The sequence below is a fragment of the Polypterus senegalus genome, chromosome 6, assembly GCF_016835505.1.
Source record: "Polypterus senegalus isolate Bchr_013 chromosome 6, ASM1683550v1, whole genome shotgun sequence".
NCBI lineage: Eukaryota > Metazoa > Chordata > Cladistia > Polypteriformes > Polypteridae > Polypterus > Polypterus senegalus.
Window position 1 is genome coordinate 191037729 of NC_053159.1, and position 25936 is coordinate 191063664.

General features: G+C 46.2%; 1 protein-coding gene across 2 annotated transcripts in view; it reads left to right on the forward strand.

Annotated features, from left to right (window-relative positions):
* The window catches only part of ccdc141 (coiled-coil domain containing 141), a 123567-nt gene that overhangs the window by 67246 nt on the left and 30385 nt on the right, over nucleotides 1-25936 (forward strand). Inside the window, exons 24-26 of one of the 2 annotated variants that reach the window (XM_039757767.1) lie at nucleotides 13607-14460; nucleotides 22523-22695; nucleotides 23224-25760. In XM_039757767.1, the coding sequence (XP_039613701.1) occupies nucleotides 13607-14460; nucleotides 22523-22695; nucleotides 23224-23267 (1071 nt within the window). In that variant the 3' untranslated portion in view covers nucleotides 23268-25760. Of the gene's footprint in view, nucleotides 1-13606; nucleotides 14461-22522; nucleotides 22696-23223; nucleotides 25761-25936 lie in introns of those variants that run through there. The other variant, XM_039757766.1, reaches the window with a different exon arrangement.

Sequence of the window (25936 nt, forward strand, 5' to 3'; positions counted from 1 at the left end):
TTATTAACTTACTGTCAGGCCAACAGGGGGAGGGGGTCACCAACAAACTGGTGCAAGGCGCTATAAAACACCAAGTCAGAAAACACAGGCATGGCACAACACCCAAGTACAATCGGGGACTTTGGCAATGGCTTTCAGTTCTGGGGCATTTTGAATTGTTGCTTATTGATTTAATCAATGAGACAGATGTCTGATTTTTGTTTATTAAATATTTCTATAACCTCGAGTCCTTTTCCAAATCCACCGCCAGAACAGACAGCAGCAGGGCGTCTTAGTTATTCTTGAATGTGAGTTACAGTCGTTCACTTGGTTAACTGTGCTCTGTCTTTACGGTTCTTTGTGGGTGAAGCCCCAGGAGGCGGGGCCACTCTGACATCACCACTGCTGGGCCCTCCCTCTGACTGAGAAGGTCCCAAAGATGGTGGTTGTTTTGTCATGAAGGACGGTCTTACTAAAGAGAAAATGGCACCTTGACTGCTCACCTTAAACTCAGCCAGGACCCCAACACTCCTTTGCTGGCTTCAGCCTGAGCAGGCATCAGAACTGGCGAGCTGGTAAAACAACACTTCTAACAGAAACCCCACGAGAGGGAGGATAACCGTCAACCCCTGGCTTGTTAGCAGAACTGGGCACCAAGGGATCTTTATATAAAAAAAAAAGGATGGAAGAGACCAACTCTCAGCAGGAGAACACCAAGATGGAGAGCAGGAGCACAAACACTCATGTAAGTGCGGACCTTGAGGCTCTTCACATAAGCATGTCGTGTGATCTTTGCGGTCAATATCATCAGCAGGACCAGAGGTCACATGGGCCAGGGTGAAAGGTCATCTAAAAGTGGTTTTAACAAACAAGTAGGGGAAAGCAGTGATGGAGGGCAGCTCAGCAAAGACTTGCAGACATCTGGATGAGGGTTTGGGCTTGGAGATGTCAAGTAGACCTGGGCAGTTCAAGAGAGAGAGGGGTCTGTGCAGGAGAGAGTAATGTGACATGAGAGCAATGTAGAGACCAGAAGACAAGGGACAAATGTCACAACTAGGAAAGACAAGACACTGGCGTGAAAACCAAACGTCAGAGTTGAAGAAACCGACGTCAGGGTCTTTAACCAAACAATTGAAAGCTGTAGACACCTCAGTGAGGAGAGTTTTTAGGGTTGTGTGTCCGCAGCCTCGGATTGCAAACGGGACTCCAAGCTTGTGATTTCTATTTCTCTTCAGTGTTCTTTGTACCTTTTCTGAGGTGTTTCCTAAAATTTAGCTTGAAGTTTGTAGCCCAGGGATTCCAGATCTGATCTTCATTTCCTTCCAGAAAGGGTTACTGTAAAGTTAAATGTGTTTTTTAGCATCTTTCTGTGACACCATTTTCTTTGTTAAAGGTTTATCTATGTTTAAAAAAAAAGAAGTTTTAACAAAATAGAAAATTAAGCAAAATTGATTTATTTCATATCATCAATGAGACTGATGTCTGCTTTTTGCTTATTAAATATTTCTGTAACCTCGAGTCCTTTTCCAAATCCACAGCCAGAACAGACAGTAGCAGCGCATCTTAGTTGTTCTTGAAAGTGAGTCACAGTCATTCATTAATGGACACCTAATGGTGGCTTCTGTTCACATCGATCAGGATTCACTTTGTCTTCTGTGCGCTTTTATAAAGCTGCGTCTTTCTACGTATGAAGTCTGCACAGTCGTGACTCGATCAGCAGTGTCCCGAATAACGACGCCGTGCTTTTATCGATGGAGCCTCCATAAAGACGCGATAAACGAAATTGAATCGTGTTAAAACAAGCAGCCGTAAAGCAGCGTCAATATTGTTATCGATGTATTACACTGGTCAACAAGCATGTTGCTACTGGGATTCGTTCACCTGTTCTTTAACAAATTTCACTTGCTGACTCCAAATCTGAAGACCGTTTTCGTCCTGCAGCACGTCCTGTTTTTTAGTTCTGATGTTCCAGGTCTTGGACAACTCGGGTGACTGGACAGTAAAGGCGGATATCCATCTATATATAATTCACTAAGGCAAGACACCCATGGAAAGCACGCCGGAAGGGGCGTGAATTTGCTAAGCCGCCGACCAGTAAGACACCTATGGCGCACGCAGGATGGAGCCACGCCCACCAACTCCAAGACCATTGGATACGACAACAACTCACAGAGCCACGCCCACCAACTCGGACACGACGACACAGAAAAACCAGCGTCATTTATGTTTGTCTGTCGTAGAGGCCTCATGTACCTCCGAGCCACCTTGACTGCTCATAGAGGCGTGTTTCTCGCGGAGGTGAGTCGCCATATGCAGCGTGTAAAACGGTTGGTGAGGGGTATCTCATGGGATCCTTAAAACAATCCTTTACAACTGAGGTTAAAACACAATGAAGTGAGCAGTGTTCAGTTACGACGCACGACCGCCTGCACCATAGCAAACTGTTTTACATGCCACATACAGCAATTTGCATCCGCGACAAACATGCGTCTTCTTCACTCACAGACAATTATATGTTGTTCTCTCCAGAGTTCCATCTTTTCATTCACTTTCTGTTGTATCCTCAAACCCTCCCGTATTAGACAACCGTGTCTTTCCAGAAGTGTTTAGCGTTCAATAAATAATTATGCATGAGATTGAGCGTGTGTCTACCCGACGCAGAGAGGCGTGGGTAAGCCGTTGAACCCCATTCGGACTGCAAACCGTGAAATTCCCACAAAGTGCGACTCATGCACTCCCACTGGTTACGTCCCAACCCTTTGTGCCTACCTCGCTACTACCGTGGTCGGGTGTCTTGGTGGATTATATATAGAAAAGCAGCCAAAACCACACAGAGCAATGAAACGTCTACGTGAGTCACAGGTACATGTGGACTGTGCAAAGACGACAACGACTCGAGTGACAAGATGGAGGTGGGCACAAGAGCGGGCAGCGCATATTGAGAGGGAGCAGAATAGACGTCCTTCTCCTCTCCTCCCGTTCCACCTTCCACGCCTGAGCGCCGTCCACCCCCATCCCTCCGTCTGGGAGGAGAAGGCGCGATGGCGGTCCGCCAGTTTTCAGTCATGGACGATTGTGTGTTGGTTTGTTCCGTGCATTGTTACAATGTTGCTTTTCTTGCTGATTTATTACATTACTGATTTTTCAAATGTTAACTTTCTCCCTGTGCTTAAAAATCAACCGCCTGATTATGCGATGTATGGTACGCTGCGGGTTGGCAAATTTTTTATAAATACCAGTAATTCTACTAGAGATGTCACATGTTACTAACAGCTGTGAGTTGTTTACCTTTTTATTATTAATTTAATCTATACTAATAAAAGGCAAAGCCCTCATTGACCGACTCACTCACTCACTTATCACTAATTCTCCAACTTCCCGTGTAGATAGAAGGCTGAAATTTGGCAGGCGTATTCCTTATAGCATACTTGCAAAAGTTAAGCAGGTTTCATTTCGAAATTCTACACGTAACGGTCATAATGGTCGACAACGTCCTCCATGTTGAACTTTCTTATTTATGGCCCCATCTTCACGAAATTTGGTAGGTGGCTTCACTGCGCTAACCGAAACCAATGTACGTACTTATTTCAATGGTATGCCACCACTGTCGGCCGCCATATTGAACTTTCCAATGTCACTAATTCTCCAACTTTCCGTGTACGTAGAAGGCTGAAATTTGGTACTTATTTCGGTGGTATGATGCCACTGTCGGTTGCCATATTGAACTTTTCAACAGTCTTTGTTACTTATGGGCCCATCTTCAAGAAATTTGGTACACGGGTTCCCAACGCTAACTGAATCCTACTTACGTACATATATACGTCCATAGCCTGCAGTTCGGTCACGTGTGAGGCGGCGCGGTCCCCCATCCCCACACCTCCCACGCTGTTGGCTGCCTGCCTATATAAGGCCATCCGTCGCTCCAGTCTCTACATTCCCTTCCTTGCTTCGCCACGGGATTCACGTCTCCCTGCTGATAACTACAGCCTTTTTATTTAATCCACGGCTTCTCCGCTGTTTTATTGTTCATTTATTACGATTATAGTTATTGTGTAGGTATTTTAGACTTACTTTACATTGTCCAGGTACCCATTTCCTTTATCATTCCAACCGTATCCCCCATTAACATGTCTATCGAGGTGATCACCATCGATCAAAGAACTGTCACTTACTGAGTGGTTTCCATGCCCGGAGATGGCACCTGCCTTTTCCATTCTCTTTGTTACATATTGCACGGCCATATCAGGCTCACTCTTGATATCCATTGTGTCTAATGTATTGAATGACTGGCACAGGTTCAAGGTGTGGACTGATGACGGTACAGGAGATAATTAGACTACACAGGAGCACCAGAAGAGTGAAATGCTTAAGCCCTCCACCTATGGATCTGCATGTGAGTTGATGGCTGCCGCTGAATTGTTCGGTTGTCGCTTTCAAGTGCACCGAAATGGCCAAATATTTTACACCTTTCGACAACCGCCAATGCCTCTTAAACATCTTAGATTGACAGGTGACGATTTCAGTAGTGGACACTTTGATGTTTATGAATGTTTAAACTCTCAAAAGCTGGATGTGAAGTTATCGATGAAACTGGTTGTGTGCTTATAACGCTTGACAGATGTCGAATGTCACTTCAACACAACAAGTCCTACAAATACTGTCGTAATTGAAACAAACCATGAAACTCAAACCGATTACGACAGCAGCAATCCAAGCTGTGAGATTTGAGACAAGATTACTGTTCACATGGCCGACTGTACGTTACATGCTCAAGAGTAAGATCAGCACAGCTTGGTCAGATTACAACCGGAGGGCCGAACTCACAATGTGGTATACAAAGAGATCCTTAACAAATAATTAGTGGTAGATTTTCCCTCAGTTTAAAAAGGTTTAATTTTCTTCTTAATAAAAGTTTTAAGGCAGTACTTCACCGCTATGAAGCGCGGGTATTTTGCTAGTCTATATAAATATAAAAGTATTTGTTACTGATTGCCAAGTCTTATATGACTCTTAAGCATAACGACACAACTCAGACTTGATGCTGCACCAGGGAGTTGGTTCTGCTGTTTCCTTAACCCAGCGGTTCTCAAACTTTCGTATTTCATGCCCCCCCTTTTCTACCTGTTATAATATAGTGCCCCCTGTATAATATAAGATAGATGAGAATAACCCAATGCTATAACTAACACAGGTATGATACTCGTGCGGTGTCGTGTGTCGCGGTATCCTGTCATTTTTACTTCCATAAGATTTGCATGTGTTCGGCTAACTTCAATGAAATATTTGCAATTTATTTTTTTTAAAGTGCCTTAATAACTGTTCAAATGCCTTGTGTGGTCTTTGGTAGTAATTCTAATCCCAAAAACAAAGAATAAATTCTAAGGAGATTTGAGGATCTGAGGTTACGATTTGGAATATAACGTGTCAGACATTCCGTTATATAAGATAGAGCAGATTATTGAAGGCTTTATAAACCATAAGCAGAATTTTCAAGTCAATTCTGAAAGACTCAGCTAACCAGTGTAGTGACATGAAATGAAATGAAATCTGCGCTTTACATGGGGATTTGTCACATTTGTCACATTGCATTGGATTTGACTGGATTGCATTGTGTTGTGTTGCGTGTGTTGAACTGGATTTGATTTGATTGGATTGGATTGGGTTGTATTTTTTTTAAATTGTTTTAGCTGTGGGACATCCTGAGGGTGCACGGGATCCCCTCGAGGTTGCTGGATATCCTGGCCGGCCTGTCCACTGGTACTGTGAGGTGCTGTGCTGAGTGGAGGCAGGACCTCTGTGTTTTTCCCAGTTGATTCTGAGGTTCGTCGGTGGTGTGATCTGCTCCTACTCTGTGCAATGCTTGTATGGACTGGGTGTTGTTGGGGGTGGTCGTGGGGTCCAGCAGCTGGGGGGCATCTGCTGGTGAAGAAAGATTCACTGATCTCGACTTTGCTGATGATGCTGTGATCTTCACAGAGTCAATGGAGGCTCTGATCGGGGGTCTCAAGAGACTGAGTGAGGGGTCTGAGTGTCTGGGCTTGCGAGGGTCCTGATAAAAACCAACATCCAGGCCTTTAATGACCTCTTGGGCATGGCCATCAGCAGTGTGTCTGTCTGTGGAGTGAGTGTCGACCTCGTCATCGAGAGGTTTACTGACCTCAGTGGTGACATTCATGTGACTCTGGTGACTCTTCCTATGAAGTCAGTAGATGGATTGGGAGAGCACTGGGGGTCATGAGGTCACCATAAAGGGGTGTGTGGCGCTCCTGATATCTACGCAAAAGGACGAAGGTCCAAGTCTTTAGAGTCCTGGTGCTTCCTGTTTGAGAGACATGGCCGCTATCCAGTGACCTGAGACGAAGACTGGACTCCTGTGTCTCTCCAGAAAATCCTTGGGTACCGCCTGTCTGACTTGGTGTTGCTCATGGAGTTCTGAGTGAGGCACGTGATCTGCATTGTGAGGGAGCCATGTGGCGCCATTACCTGAGGGTAAGCACCTGGGTAGATGGACCAGGCCAAGGGGTCGCCCACGTAACCCCTGGCTGTGGCAGATAGAGGGTCATTTCCAGAGGGTGGGACTGCACCGCGTGTCTGCCTGGGGGGCTGCCAACCGGGGTCCTGAGTTGTTTCGTCGTGTGTTGGTTGCGGTGACGTGCCGTACCAGTGCAGGCTCCCCGACTTGACTTGATTTGTATTGTGTTTTATTTTATTGGATTTTATTGTATTGCATTTTGTTATATTTACATTTTTTTATTGGATTAGACTAAGTTTGATTAGGTTGGATTGTATTTTATTTTACTTGACTTTCTTGGATTCGATTGCATTGGTTGGATTGCATAACCTCGGGCTCTCAACAATGGAGTCCAAATAGTCTCCCTGTGCCTCGGGCAGCTCAAGTGAGGTCTAAATTGTATTTTTTGAATTGTCTAATTGCTGGTTGTGGATGCTGTAATGGAAGGCAGGGATGTGTTGGCACTGCCACCAGGATGGAGGTGTTCCCTACCCGCCTGGGTGGCTGAACAGTGGGAGGCCAAGTGGCTGGCTGAGCTCCCAATTGGACACCCACTGGGCTCCATAGGAGTGATAGGCCTGATGGGCAGCCCTGTTGGGGTCCTTGGGTGCTGGCAGGCTGGGCCGGCATGTTTAGTGATGGCACCGAGGAGCAGTTTAACGCTAGATGAAGATGACATACTTAGGTCACATGCATTCTGTGACACTGACTTCATAATGGAGTGCATCCCCAGAACAAGCACTGCATTTGAACATAAGAGTATCATTTCTGAGCAAGTGACAAAGATTAGCCTTTGAATAATACAAACTAATTTAAACTGGGCATCAAAAACAATGAACGTGTAGAATGAGTTTGGACACATTTCCACGTCTACACTCTCCTGTGGTGGAGTTTTGTTTTCTTGGATTTCCTCGAAAGTAGAAAATCTTCTTCCCTTTAGTCTCAGATTAAATTTTGGGAACAAAACGAAGTCACATGGAGTGAGATCTGCCGAAAACAGGGGTCTGAAACAACACCCACATTATGTAGTCTTTGTCTGACAATGCGGTGTGGAACTGCCTGGCAGTTGATAGCATAGAGTTGTTGTTGTTGTTGTTGTTCTTCTTCTTCTTCTTCTTCTTGCTCCTGTTAATCAAGTAATAAGTCACCTCTTCAAGTAATTTAATAATATTTTGATAACTCTTTCATTTACATCAATTCACGAATACCAATTATGCTGAAAAGCAAGCGTGAGTTCACAACAAGTTCTCGAAAGGGCAGAACAGACTCCACGAAGGGGCTGATGTGCCCAAGATTCGATTTCAGTAGCACGCTATGTCACCATTTCTATTCATGTTGATCCCGGAACCACAGATTTACTTAGAAGAATAGCTTCAGTAGAAAAATCTAAAAGAATGTAGATAAATGCTATAATTAGATTAACATTATTATTATTTTACCAGAAGTGAGTTTACCACGTGTATCGTTTTTTACTGGTTTACGACAGTTAAGCTCTCCAAATAAGAATAGAAGGAATGAAGTCTGTTAATTTAAGAGGCTTGACGCGTTCAAAATATTTAATCGTTTAATAATTTGCCAGGGACTGTGATTGTGGTCATCATATCCTAATTAGAGTGATAAACTGCTACTAAGTAAAACGCCATAAGACGGTGTAAAGGCGTGTTAAGGCATCACAGGGAGAGGCGTCCTTTTTTTGACCCCAGTGTCCTCTTTTCCGGAGTAAGAGACTTGGCAGCCTTACCCACGTTGAGTAGCTCGCCCGTTCTTCGCACTTGATGTTTGTTCCTTTCCTTAATAATTTCCTCGACCATTTTTACTTGTGATGCACGTCACGCTTACTGGCCTGTGGTTACTTGTGTCTGCCTGATCGACCCTCTCTTTTTATTGTAATGGGGGTAACGTTAGTGGATTCCAGAATGAAAGCAATGTCCCAGCATCCAGTAATTTTCAAAAAGCTCTTGTTGGTGGTGCTGATGGAGCTCAAAGTGCTTTACAGGATGAAGAAAGAAAAAATATAAAAATAAAATTAGGAAACACTAATTAACATAGGATGAAAGTAAGGTCTGATGGCCAGGGAGGACATCCAGACATCCATTATCCAACCTGCTATATCCTAGCTACAGGGTTATGGGGGTCTGCTGGAACCAATCCCAGCCAACACAGGGCACAAGGCAGGAAACAAACCCCGGGCAGGGCGCCAGCCCACCACAGCCAGGGAGGACAAACAAACAAACAAAAAAAAAAACTCCAGATGGCTGGAGAAAAAACAAACAAACAAAATCTGCAGGGGTCCTGAGGCCACGAGACCACCTGGCCCCCTCTAGGCATTCTACCTAACACAAATGACCTCAATCTATCCTCGTGGTGTTCAGGGTTCACATGGAAGAACTTGATGATGAAGGTCATGTGTGTAGGGGCATCACGGTGCTTTGATCAGGTGGTGGTGGCGCAGATCAAAGAGAAAGTAGGAGTAAGTAGGGATTACAGAGCCGCCATGAATGACAATGATACTCTGTATATGCAGTGAAATATCAGAGTTACACTAAAATGGAGCTCTGAGAAGGCCATGTTAAAGTAATGAGTTCCTAGCAGTTCTTAAAGTGCTCCACCGTATCAGCCTGGTGAATTTCTATCAGTCAGCTATTGCAGATATTTAAGTTTTGCTCTTGGAATTCTAAGCAGGCCCTCATTTAAAGATCTAAGGTTGCGATTTGGAGTGTAAGGTGACAGACATTCTAGATAGATAGATAGATACTTTATTAATCCCAAGGGGAAATTCACATAATCCAGCAGCAGTATACTGATACAAAGAAACAATATTAAATTAAATAGTAATAAAATGAAAAAATTAAAATAAAATTAATGTTAGCATTTACTCCCGGTGGAATTGAAGAGTCGCATAGTGTGGGGGATGAACGATCTCCTCAGTCTGTCAGTGGAGCAGGACAGTGACAAAAGTCTGTCACTGAAGCTACTCCTCTGCCTGGAGATGACACTGTTAAGTGGATGCAGTGGATTCTTCATGATTGACAGGAGTTTGCTTAGTGCCCGTCGCTCTGCCACAGATGTTAAACTGTCCAACTTTACTCCTACAATAGAGCCTGCCTTCTTAACAAGTTTGTCCAGGCGTGAGGCGTCTTTCATCTTTATGCTGCCACCCCAGCACACCACTGCGTAAAAGAGGGCACTCACCACAACCGTCTGGTAGAACATCTGCAGCATCTTACTGCAGATGTTGAAGGATGCCAACCTTCTCAGAAAGTATAGTCTGCTCTGAGCTTTCTTACATAGAGCATCAGTATTGGCAGTCCAGTCCAATTTGTCATCCAGCTGCACTCCCAGATATTTAAGGTCTGCACCCTCTGCACACAGTCACCTCTGATGATCACAGGGTCCATGAGGGGCCTGGGCCTCCTAAAATCCACCACCAGCTCCTTGGTCTTGCTGGTGTTAAGGTGTAAGTGGTTTGAGTCGCACCATTTAACAAAGTCTTTGATTAACTTTCTGTACTCCTCCTCCTGCCCACTCCTGATGCAGCCCACAATAGCAGTGTCATCAGCGAACTTTTGCACGTGGCAGGACTCGAGTCATATTGGAAGTCTGATGTATATAGATTGAACAGGACCGAGAAAGTACAGTCCCCTGCGCCCCTGTATTGCTGCACACAATGTCAGACCTGCAGTTCCCAAGACGCACATATTGAGGTCTGTCTGTAAGATAGTCCACAATCCATGCCACAGGTGTGAATCTACTCCCATCTCAGTCAGCTTATCCCTAAGGAGCAGAGGTTGGATGGTGTTGAAGGCGCTAGAGAAGTCCAAAACATAATTCTTACAGCACCACTGCCTCTGTCCAGGTGGGAGAGGGATCGATGAAGCATATAGATGATGGCATCCTCCCTCCCACCTTCTCCTGGTATGCGAACTGCAGAGGGTCGAGGGCGGACCTGTGCCCTCAGGTGGTGAAGCAGCAGCCGCTCCATGGTCTTCATCAGATGTGACGTCAGAGCAACAGGCCGGAAGTCATTCAGCTCACTAGGACGTGATACCTTTGGGACAGGAGTGATACAAGATGTTTTCCAAAGCCTTGGGACTCTCCCTGTTCCAGGCTCAGGTTGAAGATGCGCTGTAGAGGACTCCCCAGTTCCAACGCACAGGCCTTCAGCAATCGTGGCGATACACCATCTGGACCCGCTGCTTTGCTGGCACAAAGTCTTTTCAGCTCTCTGCTCACCTGGGCTGCTGTAATTGTGGGTGGGGATGTCTCACCTATGCTGGTATCAGCAGAAGGATGGTTGGAGGATGCAGTACTCGAGGTGAGAGTGGGTTACTGTGATCAAACCTATTAAAGAAGTTGTTCATTTGGTTTGCTCTCTCCACGCCTGTCTCGATGGCGGCACCCGCTTCGAGCTGCAGCCAGTGATAATCTTCATCCCATCCCACACTTCCTTCATGCTGTTGTTCTGCAACTTCTGCTCCAGCTTTCTCCTGTACTGCTCTTTCGCCCTGAGCTGGACTCGAGTTCCTTCTGCACGCACTTGAGCTCATGCTGATCACCACCTTTAAAAGCCCTTTTCTTCTGGTTCAAAAGGCCCTTGATGTCACTTGTAATCCATGGCTTGTTGTTAGCATAGCAGTACTGTTCTTACTGGAACTACAATGTCCATACAGAAGTTGATGTAATCAGTTGTGCATTCAACAGCCTCTTCAATGTTCTCACTATGTGACCCAGCATATATCCCAGTCTGTAGTTCCAAAGCAGTCTCTCAGAGCCTGCTCTGCCTCAGGGACCACTTCCTGAATGAGCGTGTGGTTGTAGGTAGCGCCTTCACTCTTGGTTTGTATTGAGGCTGAAGCAGAACCAGGTTATGATCTGCTTTCCCAAGCGCAGGCAGTGGGGTGGCGCTGTATGCGTCTTTAACGCTTGCATATAGTAGGTCAATAGTCCTGTTTCCCCGAGTGTTACAATCCACATACTGGGAGAAGGCAGGTAATGTTTTGTCCAGCGTTACATGGTTAAAGTCTCCAGCGATTAGCACAAGTGCCTCAGGGTGCTGCGTTTGTAACTTAGCAACTGCGGAATGGATGATGTCACTCGCCATCTCGCGTTCGCTTGAGGGGATGTAAACAATAACAGCAATCACGTGTCCAAACTCTCTGGGCAAGTAATAGGGGCAGACTTACGGCCAACAGTTCGATGTCCCTGCAGCAAGTGGAGATTTTAACGCTTACATGTCCTGAGTTGCACCACTTTGTATTGACATAGAGAGCGAGTCCTCCTCCTTTCTTCTTTCCACAGGTACTTGCGTCTCTGTCCGCTCTAACTGTGCTAAACCCGGTAGCTCCACGTTAGCATCTGGGATGATAGACGTTAGCCACGTTTCACTAAAACACAGCAAGCTGCATTCTCTGTAGGTTCTGACATTTTTCACCAGCACAGCCAGTTCGTCGATCTTATTTTGTAGTGAGTTTACATTTCCCAGGATCACAGAAGGCACCGACGGTTTATAACGCCATTTTCTCGATTTAATCTTATTTTTATCTTTGCGCTCGGCTGCCCCGATATCGTCTTCTTACCTCGTCAGGAAAATAAGGAACCACACCGGCATAAGCATTTCTTCTCAGTGCTTTAAGCTGACTACTTGAATAGGCGATTCTCGGAGTGTAAAATCCATGTCAAATAGTAAAATAGTAAAATGTGTAAAAGTGTCCAGGGAGCAATTCCACATAAAAGAAAGTGGTAGAAGTGATCAGTGAAATAGAGAAAAATAGAAAAAAAAGGTAAAAAGATAAAGTCGTATACGGAGCTGCTGGAAAGGCTGCCACTCGGATGCGGCGCCGGAAATGAGTTATAAGATGGAGTGAGATGATTGAAGGCTTTGTAAACCATCAGCAGGATTTTAAAGTCAATTCTAAATGACACCGGTAACCAGTGTAGTGACGCTCAGACTGGCGTGATCTGCTCGGATTTTCTTTTCCTATTCAGATTCTGGCAGCTCCATTCTGCACTCGTTATCACTGATTGATGTCCATCTTGGGTGGTCCTGAGAGGAGTGCGTTCCAGTAATCTACTGCGTCAACTCATTTTTCAGCATCTTGCAAAGTTGTAAGGGGTCTAAATTTTGTTAGATTTCTTAACCCTTAAACCGCCACATACTTGGGGGTTTATGCACCCCCCGGATCACCAAATACTTTTTTTTGCTGCACTTTTTAAGTAAACGTCACAATTCACCAAGAAATTTTTTTTTCATGCAAAGAGCATCACAATTTCTACAACACTTCTCATTTTACACACTGCCAATGGACTATTATTAATAGAAACTATTAAAAAAACTACTGTGACAATCTCTTATGATTTGTCCAAAGTGCCACTGACACCGTTGATGACATTCAGTAAATCACCGAGCCAACTAACTACACTTGAACTGGCTGCACGCAGGCACACAGAGGCCAACGCTGATGATGGCAGGCCAGTCTAGTGCAGCGGCTCAATCCCAGAGACAGTGAGGCTGCAGGGGGCGCCAGTAGTCATCAGCTGGCCACTCAACGAACGTACGGCACGGACTGATCAGCTGCGCCGTGCTGGCAAATTGCATTGGGAACCGACTATAGCCAGTTCCGTCGATTTAAGGGTTAAGTGAAGAAAGTGCTGTCCTGGTAATCTGATTAATATGTGATTTCAAATTGAAGTCCGAGTCAATAATGACCCCTAAATTCTTTACCTCTGCCTTGACTTTTAATCCTAATGGATCAAGTTTGTTTCTAATACCCTCATTATAGGGTGGTCCAGATCTGATTATGCAATTTTCATTATCCTATAAGTTATTAAGTTGATTACATAGAAAATCACAAAAAATTCTTTTTGTTGCCGATAGATGGCAGCACCTGCGCTGCATTCCAAAATGGCAGGGAGGCGGTTGTCAGTCGAACAGCGGGTGCGATGTGTTTGCCTTTTCATAATTGCATAGTTAGATCTGGACCACCCTGTATATCCATTTTTGCCAATCACTAATTTATTTAGTTAAGCTCTCCATGATAAATGTCACCTGGTCCCAGCGATCTTCTTGCTAACTGACATGGCCTGCTGACTCCTGACATCTTTGTGTTTTCTTCACAGAGGAAACAAGAGGAGCCCCAGCATTCAGAGGACCTCGACTTCTCAGAAGGTTGCATGCCGGCCGAAGTGGACCTTCACAATGAGTTCTTCATGGAGGAGACCATGTCAAATGATGAATATGATTGCGCTTCACCAGATGACATCTCCCTGCCTCCCCTCTCTGAGACCCCTGAGTCCAACATTCTGCATTCGGAGACTGACCTGGATGAGGGCGCTCAGAGTCCACATGGTAACCAGTTCAGCCAGCAGGGAGCGTCACACTTTGCAAACAGAATGACTGGCAGTTTTGACGTCCTCACGCCTGGCGCTGCTGCCGAGGTGACAAGCAGGAGGCGTGAGTGGACCCTGAGTGCCCCCGAGGGCTGCCCATCGCCCGGAGGGAGTCAGTATCCTAAATTCAGGTCAGAATCATCATCCTTTGTCCGCAGTCCACTGACTGTCCCAGCACCAACCATCATCTCCAGCACCCTGTCCAGCATCCTGAAAAGCAAAGCCAGTGGCAGCACCCAGAGCAGCGGCACCCTGCGCCAACGCCAGGAGACCCACTACGCCATTCACGAGAGTTTCTCAGAGATGCAGGAGAAAGTGGTTGACTCCCAAAATCTTCATCCCTCTGTCATCTTAGGGGCGCCATCCACCCAGGCATCTCTTAGTGGCGAGTCTGAATTGGACATCTGCAAGCCCACCACCATTCGGGAAGAAATCAGGCTGTCGCCGGGCAGCCGAGGCAGCACCAGCGTGACGGGCCAAGGCCCGGGCTTCTCCAAACTCTTAGCTAATGCCTCTGTCAAAGAGGGCTCCCCCGTCACCCTGGAGGTGGAAGTGACTGGATATCCAGAACCCGCTCTCACCTGGTGGGTAGCCTATCACAAGTGCGAATGAAGCGCTTCTCTTTTGTGTTCCTCTTTCCTTGTCTATGGCGACGCTATGCCACCAGGGCTTTATTTTTTTTTCTTTTGGACATGTTATGCCCTTTATTATTTTATTTTTTTTTTTTATATCCGCTCTCTGAGCTCATCATTCCAAATGACAGGCCACACCAAAGGCAGCGGTGAGATACATGACGGGTGTGCCGTCTGCGTGCGGTTGGTGCTTTCTGGGAGGGTGACACAAGGTTGGTGGGGTGGGGTGGGGAGGGTTTGGGAGTGTTGGGTCCATTATAATGAATTTATTAAAGAACGTTGAGAAGAGTGACATTCACTAGACACTGCTGTCTCTTTTTTCCCCTCCCTCTGTCCCACTGCATCTCTGGATGTCCTACAGGGATTCTGGGAGTTCAAAGCAAGAATTAAAAATGTGAGGCTTTCCCTCCCGCTTTACGCAGTCAACATCCATAGGTGTACACCAGAGTTTTGCTGGGTAGCTAGGTAGGTAGGTAGGTAAGTACATCCAACTCCCTCCATACCGATCAAGACGAGAGTTTTACTTGAGCGGTAGATACCATATATACTAGCAGATAAGTTCTCCCGTGAATAAGTCGGGAGTTGATCTTAACGTATAATTTCCAGTATTTTATAATGTCGGTCGTATAAGTTGAATACGGGAAAACTCCCGCTATTGGTCCAAGAGATTACAATATGCTAACGGACACCTGAGAGAGTCACCACGGAGCACACGGCCTTGGTTTTCTATGTATTGTGCCCACGTGACCACACGGTAATACCCAAACTATTCGAAGTGACGTTTGCACTGTTTTGTGTTTTTTGTATTTCACACCCTCATACACTTTTATCGTAAGAGCATCCCTTATCTACGATGGAGCGTTCGATAAGAAGAAAATATAAAGTTGGTTTTAGGTTAAACATCGTTGAAGTGGCGAAAGAAATTGGTAACTGTGCTGCTGCAACAAAATCCAATGTGTCTGAGAAACTGACGTAAGCTGCATCGTGAAGAACGCACATTGAGCAGTACTCAGCTGGCACGCAGAACGTGTCATATCTGGACTAACCGTATATATTCACATATAAGTAAAAATCGATCATAAAATCAGACCCCGACTTATACACCCGTTCAAAAATCTGACTCTTAATTTTTTTCTTTTTTACATTTTATATACGGTTAGTCCAGATACGACACACGTTCTGCGTGCCAGCTGAGTGCTGCTCAATGTGCGTTCTTCACGATGCAGCTTACTTCAGGCCTCGATGTAGGGATTCACGTAGAGCGAACTCGGTGTGAGCAAACGTATTAGACGTGAACGTGTGGGCGCGAAAAAAAAAGTCACACGCAAAAACTCCACTTGGCTGCTACCGACACTGAGTGGTACTGAGTAGTTGGTAGTCATCACATCACAATAGGACGTTCTAGAAAAAGAGAGAGTTTCTCCCAAATAACACATCCACTCCTGAAATAAGCGTTTCATTGGGTGCGATTGATTACATCATTTTACGTCATTGTGTTGAGCAGATGGAAAGAGTACTATGAGAGGCTGATGAATGAAGAGAACAAGCGAGAGAAGAGGTGGGATGATGTGGAGATAGTGAATCAGGAAGTGCAACAGATTAGCAAGGAGGAAGGACGGACAGCGATGAAGAGGATGAAAAATGGAAAAGCCATTGGTCCAGATGACATACCTGTGGAAGCATGGAGGTGTTTAGGAGAGACGGCAGTGGAGTTTCTAAACTAGATTGTTTAATGGAATCTTGGAAAGTGAGAGTATGATGAGGAGTGGAGAAGAAGTGTACTGGTGGGCCGATATTTAAGAATAAGGTGGACGTGCAGGACTGCAGTAACTACAGGGGGATAAAACTGATGAGCCACAGCGTGAAGTTATGGGAAAGAATAGTGGAAGTTCAGTTAAGAAGGGAGGTGATGATTAGTGAGCAGCAGTGTGGTTTCATGCCAAGAAAGAGCACCACAGATGAGATGTTTGCTCTGAGGATGTTGATAGAGATGTTTAGTGAAGACCAGAAGGAGTTGCATTGTGTCTTTGTGGACCTGGAGAAAGAAAATGACAGGGTGAGGAGAGAGGAGCTGTGGTATTGAATAAGGAAGTCGGGAGTGGCAGAGAAGTACATAACAGTAGTACAGGATAGGAAGTGTGACTATGGTGAGGTCTGTGGTGGGAGTGACGGAGGTGGGATTACATCAGGGATCGGCTCTGAGCCCTTTCTTATTTGTAATGGTGATGGACAGATTGACAGATGAGATTAGACAAGAGTCCCCATGGACTGTGATGTTTGCTGATGACATTGTGATCTGTAGTGAGAGTAGGGAGCAGGTTGAGGAGACCCTGGAGAGGTGGAGAGGAATGAAGGTCAGTAGGACCACCAAGACAGAATACATGTGTGTGAATGAGAGGGAGGTCAGTTGCATGGCGAGGATGAGGGGAGTAGAGTTGATGAAGGTGGATGAGTTTAAATACTTGGGATCAGCAATACAGAGTAATGGGGATTGTGGAAGAGAAGTGAAGAAGAGAGTGCAGGCAGGGTGGAGAAGAGTGTCAGGAGTGATTTGTGACAGATGGGTATCAGTAAGAGTGACAGGGAAGGTCTACAGGATGGTAGTGAGACCAGCTGTGTTATGTGGACTGGAGATGGTGGCACTGACCAGAAAGCAGGAGACAGAGCTGGAGGTGGCAGAGTTAAAGATGTTAAGATTGGCATTGGGTTTGATGAGGATGGACAGGATTAGAAATGAGGACATTAGGGGGTCAGCTCAAGTTGGACAGTTTGGGAGACAAAGTCAGAGAGGCAAGATTGTGTTGGTTTGGGGAGAAGGATGCTAATGATAGAGATACCATGTAAGAGGAGAAGAGGGAGGCCTAAGAGGAGGTTTATGGATGTGGTGAGAGAGGACATGCAGGTGATGGATATGACAGAACAAGATGACGAGGACAGAAAGAAATGGAAGAAGATGATCCGCTGTGGCAACCCCTAATGGGAGCAGACGAAAGAAGAAGAAGATTACGTCATTTTGCAATTCCATTTCGTTTTCTCCTTTCATTCATTGAAGGCGATGCATACAGTCGTTATCAGGGCCACAATTTCCTTTTCTGTACTGTTGAGGTCGTCCTTTGTGCGGTTGTTCTCGTTGTTGGCAGATTTGCCTAAAAGGTCCCACAACTTTTGTTCACTCAGATGCAGTTGCAAGGTTAATGAGTGGAAAAGAAAAGAAGGACATTGTGAGGACAAAACCGGGACAGAACTTGTTTATCGGGACGTATCTCTCTAATCCTGAAACTTAAAACCTGCGGTGGTTTTGATAAATATTCTGCTAGCACCTTTAAAAGAGGATTCTGTTCTTATGATTTATGGCATTTATAAATGAATTTCATTTTTGTTTTTCTAAGATTGTTTTCTAAAATATGCGTATTTAGCTTGGGTTTTATAACCCAACGATTTTGGACTTCTTGATATGAAGAGTCGGGGGACCCCAGAGCAAACTACCGAGCCAACGAGCTGAAGCTTTAAGGAGGATCTGTAAGGGGCAGCTTAGCTACTTGCTGAACAAACGAGCCACAAACGAACTGAATGCTGAGGGGTCTCCTCTCGTTTGTCAGATTTCTCACGTTCTTATCTGGTCATCTTGGTAAATGACGCTTGCTCTGCGCTTTTTGATAGCAATTTAGGTTTTTCGCTTTTGGCTTGATGGCTGTGTTTGTTTAATTGGCCTCCCAGCTACATATCCTTGCTGGTCTTTTGACTCGAGTCACTTCTTCTGGTCCTTTATTTTAAAATATTTTGGTCACCTTCTCAGTGTCAGAATATCCGCGCCCTGTCTGTCCGGCAGTGTAGCCCCCTAGTGGATGAGGTGTTGAACTGTAAAGTTGAAGGCCTCAGGCTGGTGCTCACAGTGTCCCTTCATGTCACTTTCCCTACACGTATCTTGATGAGGGTCGCACTGCCGATCTGGGTGACTAGGCTGCTCAGTCCTCGGCTGTGAAATTCCCAGGGCCTGCTGAAGGGGTTGTGACAGATAGGGGGCGCTGTCGTCCCCTTGAACCCTCAGATCAGATGCCCGACACCAGATAAAAGTGCAATATTGTATTCTATTACAATAATAAAGTGCACAAAGCACCCTCCACTCCACTATACTCATACAATAACCATTACACAATAATCAATCCTCCTACTCCCAGACGCGTTGCCCCCCTTCCTTCCGACTCCGCTCGTCCGTCTGGGATTTCCCAGAGTCCATTATAGTCCTTGACTTAGAAGTGCTTCTGAACCCTCAGTCCATGTGACTTCCTAGCACTTCCGGGTCAGATCAAAAACTCTTCTTTTTCATCCCGGAAGTACGTCATTTCCTCTGTCGTCTGTGACTAAGACGTACTTCCAGGTTATAGGGGAAATAGAAGTCCTTGATCCTTCCTGCAGCGTCCCCTGAAGGCCCCCATGGTATCCAGCAGGGCTGTGATGTAAAACTCCACTATCCATGATGCCCTGCTGGAACTCGGGGCACCTCTATGTTGCAAGAAGGGCTCCACCTGGCAGCCTGGGGGTACTGGCTGGGATGAATGGCCGGCCATATCCCACAGGGTGTAATCCCAGTGAGATGTACCTGGTATACCCCCAGAAGGAAGCATCCTATCTCCATGCACATCCCACCTCAATGGGTCTTCACTGAGCTCTTAACCACATCACAGTTTTGAGACCCTCTGGGATTCATTGCCAGGACATGCACAAGACCATCTGAAAGGCCCAAAGCAAAATGCCTGCGGTGGGGTTTAAGAACAAATGTAAACTGGGTATACTGGTGGTTGAGATTCTTAGTTGTTACGTTAATATTCTTAAAAACCCAATTCCAGTTAAGAGCTGGTGAAGGACAGAAGGTCACCAAGCCCAAACCCTCCGACTGACATTAACCCAAGGGGGTGTCCCCTGCCCAGAGTCGCAGACCAGTGGAAAATGGTTTTGTTTTAGATGGCAGAGACTAAATAAAGGACAGGAGGAGAACCAAGAGGACAGGGTGACACAGTGAGACGTAAGGACAGACCTGAGCTGGAGAGAACGGAGGAGGACGGTGTAGAGAATTGTGACGGTGAGGACGCAGATGGGGACTGACCAGCAGTGTTGAGTAGCCATTAGTGTAACGCTGAATTTGCAGCAAGGCTTCGAGTTGTAAGACTACAGCATATCGTGACCAGCGTAATTCACGCCATTGACACAGGAAGAACGGTGTTTGGTCACATGCATTCGTTCACCACAATCTCCACATCTCCATCCTATCTAACAAGCAATTCTGGATATTCACCTGAGAATATCCCACCTACTACACCACCGGTGTCCTTGATGAGCAGAGCAGATGCATAGCGCAGTTTTCACTCGTCTGGGGTACACAAGGCTGTGACAGGCAAGCGGGTGGAAAGGAGAACCAGGAAGGTGACAACAAAGGTGCAGACTGACCAGTAGGGTTGGGCAGCCGTTTGAGTAAAACTGAATTGGCAGAGAACCACAGATTATAAGCGAACAGAGAAATGCATGCCATTGATGCAGGAAGATAACACACACAATGCCACCGGTATTCCCACCTCCATCCTTACCCCATCCTTATACCCCCTAAGAGTTGGCTGGGGATATCCCACCTACTATACCACCTGTGTCTGCCGGGCTGAGCACTTGTCACGATTCCTCGATTTCACCTCAGCAGTTAGTTAAAAAGCTTCCAAAAATATTTTTTACTGAGTTTTATTGCGACTTCTCCGCCACTGCTTTGTGGCATTTTCGGGGTCCGACTTCATGTTTTTTTTTTTTATTTTGTCTTTATGGCCGCGTCACTTTGGGGCGTCTTTTGCCACCATATCGTTGAGGGCTCGTTTCTCAGCAGCTGTGTTGTTGATGATGAGAACATCTGTTGCTTGAGTGTCGCGCGTGACATCGACAGCCCCCCAACTATAAAATGGCAGCTCACGCTTGTGGGACCCCCGCCCTCGAACAATTGTGAAATGACATGGAAAATGAAATTTAGTGACAATTTTGTGAAAATTTGGACAAGGATCTGCACTCCCCGTGCCTTCGGTAGGATTAGTATTTTAAGTTTTGTTACGAATGCCGTGATTGGAGCTGAAATGCAAATTTAAATGGGCTACTAGAGAATGTCGAGATATTAAATGGAGCGGATGAGAACGAAGTGAAGGGGCAGGCGGGAGGTTCATTGATTGGGAAGAACAAAGAAAACCGAAAGGCCCAAACAAAGCGATCAGGCGGAAATGAAATGCCGTCAAAACTCCTGCTAGGATTTCGTTTTCCTAACTACCATAATTTTGCAAAGATTTGTTCCGCACGGACTCGAGGGCAAGAGAATAATATTTTTAATGACCGTTTTTGTAAAAATGGGCCAAGATCATAAACCAGGAAATCCAAATTATCAAATCAAAACGCTAAACAGTTCTAAACAGTTAAAAGAAGCCCAAAATCTTTCACTTGTAAGGCTTTTTGGAGGAATCTTTGTCTTGGATAAGGAAGAATACGCACGGCACTGAAGCTTTATATCATCACACAACCGACATCACACACACTCTTGGAAACAAAGAGAACAAAACTAGTCTGAGGTACCGCAGGTTCATTTCAGGGATGAACAAAACAACGTGAAGCCATCGCAAAGTGCTGATGTTGTGTGGTGGCCTCCTGGAGACTGGAGATGACTTCCTAATCGAGGAGATCCGCTCCGCTCCGGTCAGCAGGCTGGTCCTGATTGATGTGGTTGTGTAGCACAGAAGGCAGAAAGGGGCGGAACTGGTGGAGTTCTGACAGGAAGTGATGTCAGCAGTCTTGCAGTGCGTTCCTCCACTCTGAATCAGACGGACGTTGCGTCGGTGGCAGTGTCGCATGGAAAACAGTATGTTTAGTTGAACCCCACCCAATTTTCACCTGTGTGACGCCCTGTAGCACCTTGGCAGCATGGCATGTGCCTATCCGGCAGATACAGAAAATCCAAAATGGCGCCACGGTCAGGGCTTGAAGTAGACTGCCACTGATTTTATTCGATTTCAGCAGTGGAGTACCAGTCCACACTGGCACTTTTTGCTCTGAACCCATTGGGCCACCCCACTCTTTGATATAATATATGAATATCAGAACTCTACTCTTCAATATTAAATACTAGCCGTCCCCCCGCGGCTCTGCCCGTGTAGTAGTGAAACAGGACAAACTTTAAAAATGAATCAACAAACGGGTATCGCTAGCTAAGTGGAGGCGAGGTGCGCTCCAACACATGGCGAGAGGTAGAGCGACTCGAACAGAGGCTGGCGTGTGAGTGCCCAGAGGAGGGCACTGCCCGGCTCTCCACTCCTGAGGAACTGCCTCCTGCGCTCCTCAGCCCGCTGTGTGTCTCTCAGATTAGCTCAAATAAATCGACACCGCAAACGAACTCTGATACTCAGTGTGATGAGAGAAGTCGCAAAATCAACCGGAATGTTCAAGCAAGTTACAGGAAAAAAACCGATCTAAATCCGTTAAGTAGTTCTCACGTACGCTAGCTACACGGATGTAAGATACGCCCCGAGGCTGGCACGTGAGTGAGAAGGGCCTCGCTGTGTGTCTCTCAGATTCGCGCTAATAAATCGGCACCGCAGGCGAACTCTGATACTCGGCGTGATGAGAGAAGTCGCACAATCAACCAGAATGTTCAAGAAAATTCTAGAAAAAAGCCCAATCTAAGTCCGTTAAGTAGTCCTCTCATTTGCTAGCTAAACGGATGCAAGGTACGCCCCGAGGGTCCTGGGGGCAGAGCCTGGCCATTTAAGTGCTATTGGTTCAAATTGTGTTGGGGTAGGGTGCCCCTCACTACCCCCTGTGCCGCCAGAATTGCATTTGTGCCTCATGGTGCAGACTGAGCCGCCTTGACTCCCTTTCTTCCTGCTTGAGAAGTTGTTGATTGGGCAGCTGGTGCCCCCTGCTGGCGATAGAACTGCCCTCTCATGTCTGTTTGTGTCAATGCCTTGTCAGTGTGTGACTTAGAAATTCTTTGCCGTAGGTACAGGAACGGCCAGAAAGTGAGCGGAGACGAACGCGTGACACTCTCACGCAAAGAAGGCAAGCACAGCATCTTCATTGCCAAGGCCATCGACAAAGACGCAGGCTTGTATGTCGCCCGGGCCAAAAACTCGAGTGGCACGTTGTCATCTAGCGCCATCCTGCAAGTCCAAGGTAACGTGCCGGCTGATGCCACCCTCGAGCCTCTGCAAGAATGGTTCCCTTACTTTGGCACGCTGTGCGCCCTCTTGTGGCTCGCCTACCTGCTTGCATCCTAAAGCCAGGCCTGAGGACACACACGCTTCACCGGGTGAGACACAGCCGTGTCACTTGCACGAGATAAGGTCCCCCCACTTTTAACAGCACCCCCCTCTCCCTGTGGGAATCAGCGTGTGTGTTTTTTTTTTTCGGATGTGTGTACTCACTGCTGTCACAAAACCGAACATGGAGCAGCACATGTGAACGGGACACTCGCTGATGGGCCAAAAAAACTGGACACTTAATCACTGCAACGTCTTACGCATCTTTCATCACCTGTCACCTTTAAGTTGCACCCCTCACTGCATCACAAAGTGCGACAGACTTACCTGAGCGCCTCGCCGAGACTCGGCCACCACCAGGCCGTCCTGTCAAGTACCTTGGGTTGTAATTCTCTTGTCTTTCTCTTTTGTTTTGTGTTCTCTTCTTTCCTGCTTTGTAAAGCGTCTTGGGGTGGTGCTTACCATGAAAGGCGCTATATGAAATAAAGCTTGGCTGATTGAAGTACAAGGGGCTCGATAGAATTAAAGAAGAATGTGGCAGAAATGCAGACAGCAGGGAGAGGGCGCTGTGCCTGCCTTTGGCTTCAGCTTACTTGCTTCGTCCACTGCTTTCACTTCTTCACCACTAGGGGCCGCTGGAGCCGTCCATTCATCCTCAGTTTTCAAATTCAGCCCTTCAGAGTTGCTCATCACGTCCACCAGCTGTCGCCGTCATTTTTGTCTTCGGTTTCTTATTAATAATTTCTGCACACTTATGCACAATTCTACACCGTATTTCTACCTATGAATTAGTCTCATTTTTATAATGGTGGCGCTGTGTAGTGCCTTTTAAGATTGTGTTATGAACTGGAGCTTCCTCACAGGGAGGAGGAGTGTGAGATCCTGAAAAACGAGGAAGGGAGTCGGCCGGAATCTGAACTGGTCTGTCCAGCCGAAGCTCACCTGACTTCAGCCAGAGAAGGACTCAAAATGGGGAGCTGGCAAGAAAACTCGAACATCACAGCAGATAATAAAACTTGTGTGGATTGGTGGCCAAGTTCTGGAGCTGCTGCCTCCCAACAAGGTGACCAGGGTGCGCGTTGACCCTGCGTTGGACTGACGTCCTGTCCAGATGTTACTCCTGCCTTGTGCTTGATGCTTACTGGGCACCAGCTGACACTGCTCAGGATTAAACAGGTTTAGAAAATGGAAGCATAGATGACAAAAGTCCCACAAGAGGAGGGATGACCATATGGGAAAATAACAAATATTTATGATTAAATGATTTATGAATAAAAAAAAATATAGGATCAAAAGAATAAAAATGGGGGCAAACGAGTTGTCTAAAAGGAAATCCCAGATGGACAAGTTCAAATCCACAACCCAGAAATTGGAATCTTACACACAGAACCATTGATTCCCAACTCCTGAGCCTTCACCACCAATCTGAATTGCCTGAGGGTGAGAGCTGATTTTGTGAGTAAACCGGGGGAAGCGGCAAAACAAAAGAAAATAAAAATAAACCGGAACGACCGGAGCTCAGACGAGAGGCAAAAATCAAAAACAAATAACAGCCATTAAGTCATAACCAGGGAAAACAAGAAAAGAAAGCAAAATGAAAGTAAGGAATTCTATCCTCAGCGTGGATAAGGTGCCTAGTGAAAGGCTGACCTTCAATGCCAGTTGTTAAACAAGTCAGGGTCATGACCTCGGAGACCCCGCCCCTAGAGACGTGACCCTGACAGCGGTATGCAAATGGCTTCTCTTCAAGAAACAGGCTACAAAGTTTACAGCCTAAATCGTGACAGGTGACATCAGGGTGGGCCCGCCTCCTAGGGCTCCACCCACAAAGAATAAGGAGCATATAGAAATTTAAAGAGACAGTGCACAACATTAAACAACCAAAATGTATGAAAAAACATGACAACTCAAAAACAACAGAAAGAGACATCAACATGTAGAATTCCATAAGAGTTCATGGGTGCTGCCATTTTGTGTTTGCGTTCCATGGTGCAGCCCAGGGCCTTCTTAACATATGGGCACAATGGGCACTGGCCGGGGCCCACACTGTTTCTGATGCCTATGTATGTTTCTGTTTTGGTATCAAAACGGGGGCCCCAGCAAACTACTTTGTCCGGGGGTCTATGATGCTGGTAAGACAAATGAAAGACAGCCCTGGTGCGGCCGTACTGCTCACCGTTGTGAGGCCTGTCACCATTCATGGCCCACATACATAAGCAGGCGTATAATTGGAGTTTCTTTGGATCACAGAATTCTTTTCTATTTTCTGTTGTTTTCAGAAAGTAATGAGAGTCCGCCATCTTGATTTTGCTGCCTGTCGCCATGTTAGGAGTGCTTGTTGACTGGGGGCGTGGCCTGAGAGGCCGTGACCCATGACCAACATTGATGTGATGGCTTAAAAAGTCACCTGTTCCTAATCCGAGTTTGCGGAAGAAAAATAAATCTCCATGTGCTGGTTGTTTGCGCTCCATCCATCCTTTGTCCAACCTGCTATATCCTAACTACAGGGTCACGGGGGTCTGCTGGAGCCAATCCCAGCCAACACAGGGGCGCAAGGCAGGAAACAAACCCCGGGCAGGGCACCAAACCACTGCAGTGTTTGTACCCTTTATTATTAAAGCTTTAGTCCCCTTTTGTTTTTGACTTCAACTCTGATTTTTGGTTGTTGGGGACAAAAGACAGGATGGCGGATGTCCCCTCAGTCTTTTTGTGAGTTTTGTTGTTGTTTTTTCTCCTGGTCACCACCAGTATTCTCAATTTGCTCCGTTTTGGCAAACTGTAACACCCTAATTTTCTAGAAATGTTCAGTTAATAAAATTTTACCCAATAATACAAGCGAGCGTACATGTGGACAGGTGACATTTGGACCGTGTGACATACAATACCATACAGTACCATTTATTTGTGTGTAGCCCAAAATCACACAAGGAGTGCCACAATGAGCTTTAACAGGCCCTGCCTCTTGACAGCCCCCCAGCCCTGACTCTCTGAGAAGACAAGGAAAAAAATTCCCAAAAAAACCCCAGTAGGGAAAAAAATGGAAGAAACCTCAGGACATGAGCACGGTGTCCTGGTGTTCAGCGTTGGTCCCCACTAAAGCTCATAGTGTGAGAAACTTTGTGATCTCCATGCCCCATAAAAATGTCTTCTCATCT